Raw genomic sequence first — 6,207 nt, forward strand, 5'->3', positions numbered from 1 at the left:
ATTTTCTCATGAGATTGTGAAAGGGAAAGGGTAGGATCAGGTCGTGATTTTTTTGAGTGTGAGGCTGGAGGCATATCGGAGCTGCCACCTGCCTTCTTTGACAAGTATTAGAGGAAGAACAATATTTTATAAGTGAACTTCTCAGAGCGCTAATAATCAAATTTGGACTTCAAAAATATGGAAAGTTTATGAATCATAAGGTGATAGGAGGCCAGCAATAAATAAATGAACAGGGGCGGGGAGGGGAGTGGAATTAATAAAAAAAGGACTTGAAATAGCGAATTAAATCATGATTAAATGATTAAATAGAGGAATATCCAAGAGCACAAAACGGTGTTTGGTTTTTAAAAAAGAAAAAAAGCATGGAAGGCCAGCTTGAGAACCCCATTTGCTAGATTAATCTAAAGACCAATTCGTACTGGTCCATGATGATAGCTCTCCTTCAACGACCGTAATTGCTATATATACTTTGTGTTCCATGCATGCTTTCTCATCAAAAAGAAAATAAAAGGACGAGTTTTTCCTTCACCTTCTCTCTTAATCCAATAAGAAAGAGAGGTGGTGTGAAAGTCCAAGACATTGCCGATAGCTGGTCGGATTTTCAGGGGGAGGAATGACTGGTTCTAGTGGCGGCCCCCTTAGGGGTCGTCTGTGGCCTCAAGTGGCAGTGGCATTGACTATTCTCTTTGTTGCAAGCAATGTAGGTTCGGTCTCAGGAGATGCTTATGTTTACAGTTCTCCACCTCCACCACCGTATCTATACAAGTCTCCACCACCTCCTTCTCCTTCTCCACCACCTCCTTATGAGTATAAGTCTCCACCACCTCCTTCTCCTTCTCCACCACCTCCTTATGAGTATAAGTCACCACCTCCTCCATCTCCATCCCCACCACCACCATACATGTACAAGTCACCACCACCTCCATCTCCATCCCCACCACCACCATACATGTACAAGTCCCCACCACCACCCTCTCCCTCACCACCACCACCATACATGTACAAGTCCCCACCACCACCCTCTCCATCACCACCACCTCCCTACATGTACAAGTCACCACCACCACCCTCTCCATCCCCACCACCACCATACATGTATAAATCCCCACCACCACCCTCTCCATCCCCACCACCTCCCTACATGTACAAGTCACCTCCACCCCCAGTACATTCTCCTCCTCCACCATATTACTACAAGTCACCACCACCACCTTCTCCCTCACCACCCCCACCATATTATTACAAGTCTCCACCACCACCCAAAAAATCACCACCTCCACCATATTACTACAAGTCACCACCTCCTCCCTCACCATCACCACCCCCACCATACTACTACAAGTCACCACCCCCACCTAAACATTCACCACCTCCACCTTATTACTACAAGTCACCACCACCACCCTCACCATCACCACCCCCACCATACTACTACAAGTCCCCACCCCCACCTAAACATTCACCACCTCCACCTTATTACTACAAGTCACCACCACCACCCTCACCATCTCCTCCTCCTCCATACTACTACAAGTCTCCACCTCCTCCTTCACCATCTCCTCCACCACCATACTATTATAAATCTCCTCCTCCACCTTCTAAATCTCCTCCACCTCCTTATTACTACAAGTCTCCCCCACCTCCAACTAAGTCTCCACCTCCTCCAACACCATACTACTATAAATCCCCACCACCACCTTCACATCCTTTACCACCACCCTATTATTACAAATCTCCACCACCACCTAAAGTCTTGCCTCCTCCATACCATTACACTTCTCCACCTCCACCTGTCATTTACCCTCATCCCCACCATCATGATTTAATAGTCAAAGTGGTAGGAAAGGTTTACTGCTACAGATGTTATGATTGGGGATATCCAATGAAGTCACATGATAAAAAGCATCTAAAAGGTACATTTTGTTTTAAATTGATTAAGCTTTACTAATATTTTTCCTTAAATTTTCACATACATCCCCATTTTTGCTTTCTTGATTTTGCATAAAATGCATATATTTTTCGTGTTTCTAATTCATAGGAATGTCTCTAAGATATATGATTGATCCATTTTCCAAACAATAATATTAATGCTTGATAGCGACCAACTTATTAGGCATATAACTTGATTATGGCTATTAATTATTAAAAGGAACCTAATTCTAATTAATTATTTTATTTAAATTAACACTAATGCACACATGCATATTATTTTGAACATCCATGTTTGAATTTCCATTCCAAATAAGGAATTGTGGTACCTTTACTAAGAATAAATGTAGTTATTAGAGAGGGTAAGGAATACTATCATTTATTTTAGTTTGATTTGCACAATAAACTTGCTGCTGTTGTGTTAGTAATGACAATACATGCTCATTTTTTTGTTGTACATGGAATAGGTGCTGTGGTGGAAGTAACATGCAAAGAAGGTACAAAGAAGGTCAAGGCTTATGGTAAAACCAAGATCAATGGAAAATACAGCATCACGCTGAAAGGTTTTAATTATAGCAAATATGGAGGCAAGGCATGCAAAGCCAAGCTTCATATGGCACCAAAGGGTTCACCATGCAGCATCCCAACCAAACTACACTGGGGTAACAAGGGTGCCTCTCTAAAGGTGAAGTCCAAGACAAAGTATGAAGTTGTGCTGTCAGCTAAACCGTTTGCTTATGCTCCTAAGACCCCTTACAAGGAGTGTGAGAAGTACAAGCCTAGTCCTGCTCCATACTACTACAAGTCACCTCCACCTCCTCCTCCAACTTACATTTATAAGTCACCACCACCTCCACCTTATCTTTACAAGTCACCCCCTCCACCACCATATATCTATAAATCACCACCACCACCAACTCATTCCCCACCACCACCATATTATTATAAATCACCACCACCTCCTTCACCATCCCCACCACCTCCATACTATTATAAATCTCCACCACCTCCATCTCCATCACCACCACCACCTTACTACTACAAATCGCCTCCACCACCTATACACTCTCCTCCGCCACCATACTACTACAAATCACCTCCACCTCCAGTTCACTCTCCTCCCCCACCATACTACTACAAGTCTCCACCTCCACCATCTCCATCACCACCACCACCATACTACTACAAGTCACCACCTCCACCGGTTCATTCTCCTCCACCACCATACTACTACAAGTCACCACCTCCACCATCACCATCTCCTCCCCCACCTTACTACTACAAGTCACCTCCACCACCGGTTCACTCTCCTCCCCCTCCCTACTACTACAAGTCACCACCCCCGCCGGTCCACTCTCCTCCCCCACCCTACTACTACAAGTCTCCACCTCCACCAGTTCATTCTCCTCCACCACCATACTACTACAAGTCACCACCTCCACCATCACCATCTCCTCCCCCACCTTACTACTACAAGTCACCTCCACCACCGGTTCACTCTCCTCCCCCTCCCTACTACTACAAGTCACCACCCCCGCCGGTCCACTCTCCTCCCCCACCCTACTACTACAAGTCACCACCTCCACCGTCACCATCACCACCACACCACCACCATACCACTACAAATCACCTCCTCCACCGTCGCCATCTCCTCCACCACCTTATTATTACAAATCCCCGCCACCTCCATCTCCATCCCCTCCACCCCCATACTATTACAAGTCACCACCACCACCATCACCATCACCACCACCACCGTACTACTACAAGTCACCTCCTCCACCATCACCATCTCCTCCACCACCTTACTATTACAAGTCACCGCCCCCACCATCACCATCACCACCACCACCATACTACTACAAGTCACCCCCTCCACCATCACCATCTCCTCCTCCACCCTACCACTACAAGTCTCCCCCACCACCCTCTCCTTCACCACCACCTCCATACTACTACAAGTCTCCCCCACCTCCCTCACCATCTCCTCCACCACCCTACTACTACAAATCCCCACCTCCCCCCTCACCATCTCCTCCACCCCCATACCACTACAAATCCCCTCCTCCACCATCCCCATCACCTCCTCCACCTTACTACTACAAGTCTCCTCCTCCACCATCTCCATCCCCCCCTCCTCCATATGTCTACAAGTCCCCACCTCCCCCTTCACCATCACCACCTCCTCCCTACTACTACCATTCACCTCCCCCACCAGTGAAATCACCTCCACCCCCAGTTTACATTTATGCTTCTCCACCACCTCCAACACACTACTAGGCTCGAAAAACTCCTCCATTCATCACAGCAAATCACGTAAGTGAAGCTTCTATTCAGTCAATTCTCACCATCTCATTTAGTGCCAAAACATTTCAATCTGTGCAGTGTAATTAATCAGTTCACGTTTCCCACTGTTATCGATTTTCAGGTTTTAATTCAAGCAACGTAATAAAGGAAGGCTCCAGTAGCGAAATGTGCAGATACGAAGCATCCCATCCAAATCCACTCAATAAGGGTCTAAGTTTTGCGTCAGAAAGCTACAACTTTTACCATTCTCCAGTCTCAAACTTCAACGTGACATTAATCTTCCACATCATCATCTTATCATGTTCAAGTATTGGTTGTGGCTTCAAAATGCTCCTCAAGATCAGGGAGTGAGATGGGAGAAGAAGTAGACCCGGATTTGGAAGTGGGCTTTTAATTAGCAGATTGTTTGTCTCTTCTTTCTTTTTAAATTTATTGATCAAATGGGGGGTTCCATCTAATTTATTTACTGTTTGTGCCACCGTACAGCCCAGTTTCATCTGGGTTCTATTTATTATGAGCAGTTGTTGTTTCCTGGACCTTCTTGTGCTTTGCAACGAGGTTGTTCGTAATAAACCACCACCTTCCTCTTCTGTCGCTCTTGTTTTTGTTTAAATGCCGCCATTGATTAGTAGCATGGCAGCAGCGAGCTAGGGCTTTCTTCCTTCTGCCCTCTGCAAACCAGAGCATCCATGGCACAAGCAACTTCAGTTGACCGGAAAACAAACAGAGGGAATTATATTACTGATAAAAATCAAGAAGAAAGAGATAAAACAGCCACACTTTAAAATTATTGAGTGCCGTAGTGGGTGTCTGCTTTTTCTTTGCTGCCTCCTCCTTTCTGTTGATTCTTTCAAAAGTGAAAGTGTTCAAAGGAGAGAGACGACAAGCCTTCGCATGCATGCGCTGGACCCATTTAATTCAAAAACCTTCGAAGCTATATACTAAGAGATTGAGACGTCAACATAATTGATTGATTGTAGAAACTTGAAAAATTAACTCTTTTTGTTTGACGTACATAGAGGACTTAATTATAATTAATTGTCTATTCTTTTCAACATTAGTTTCCATTTTTCATCAAAATAAATATGTTTTTTTTTATAGCTTGATCTTGGGTACAAAATCAGACAGAATAATTTTAATCATGCCTTGATTCCATAAATAATCAACTAAATATAATTATTAAATCCAAATTTATTTAAGCAATCCGCCGATTCAAAGCTTGGCTTAGCCAGTTTTTTTTTTTTTAAATTTCTCTTGTTCAAGACCACGTCGTTAAAATTGAAACAACATAATTTTAAGATTGATCCACATTAACCCACAATCTAAACTTTTCATCGGATAAGATAAATCTGACCCTGTTTGTTTTTGTGTTTAAAAAGTATTTTTAAAAAAAATTTAAATTTTTTTTATTTTTTTCTTTACTTCAAATTAATATTTTTTTTTTAGTATTTTCAAATTATTTTGATATGCTGTCAAAATATTTTTTTAAAAAATAAAAAAATTATTTTAATTTATTTCCAAGTAAAAAATTATTTTAAAAAATAATCAGCAATCAAATCCATATCTAGCATGTAATGAATATATACTGTTACATATACTTTGGATGTGTATTATTAGGAAGCATATCCTTTATTATAGACCGAAAACCCAAGAAAAAGATTGCATGCCACAGCTAAGGAACTTGGATAAAATATGTTTTTGTATAAAAAATTTTTTATAAAAATTTAAAAATTATTTTTTTTTGTTTCAAATTAATTTTTTTATTATTTTAGAATTATTTTAATGTATTAATATCAAAAATAATTTTATAAAAATAAATATTATTTTAATATATTTCTAAACTATAAATTTTAAAAAACAATCATTAACTTATTTTTAAAAACTTACATTTTCAAAATAAATGGTCAAACAAGTAGAACCTTCCTGCAATCAGACAAAAAAGGTTAGGTCACTAGAAAGAACTTAACAGCC

At 41.5% G+C, this 6,207-nt stretch overlaps 1 protein-coding gene across 1 annotated transcript; it reads left to right on the forward strand.

Annotated features, from left to right (window-relative positions):
- The first annotated feature begins 480 nt into the window (after window positions 1-480).
- LOC118042667 (uncharacterized) lies at window positions 481-4,826 on the forward strand. The gene is given in 4 exon segments (XM_035050373.2): window positions 481-1,913; window positions 2,397-3,527; window positions 3,530-4,245; window positions 4,358-4,826. Coding segments are annotated over 3 exon segments (3,111 nt in total). The 5' UTR covers window positions 481-613; the 3' UTR covers window positions 4,210-4,245; window positions 4,358-4,826.
- Window positions 4,827-6,207: the final 1,381 nt, after the last annotated feature.

Source organism: Populus alba, chromosome 2, assembly GCF_005239225.2.
Source record: "Populus alba chromosome 2, ASM523922v2, whole genome shotgun sequence".
Taxonomy (NCBI): Eukaryota; Viridiplantae; Streptophyta; class Magnoliopsida; order Malpighiales; family Salicaceae; genus Populus; species Populus alba.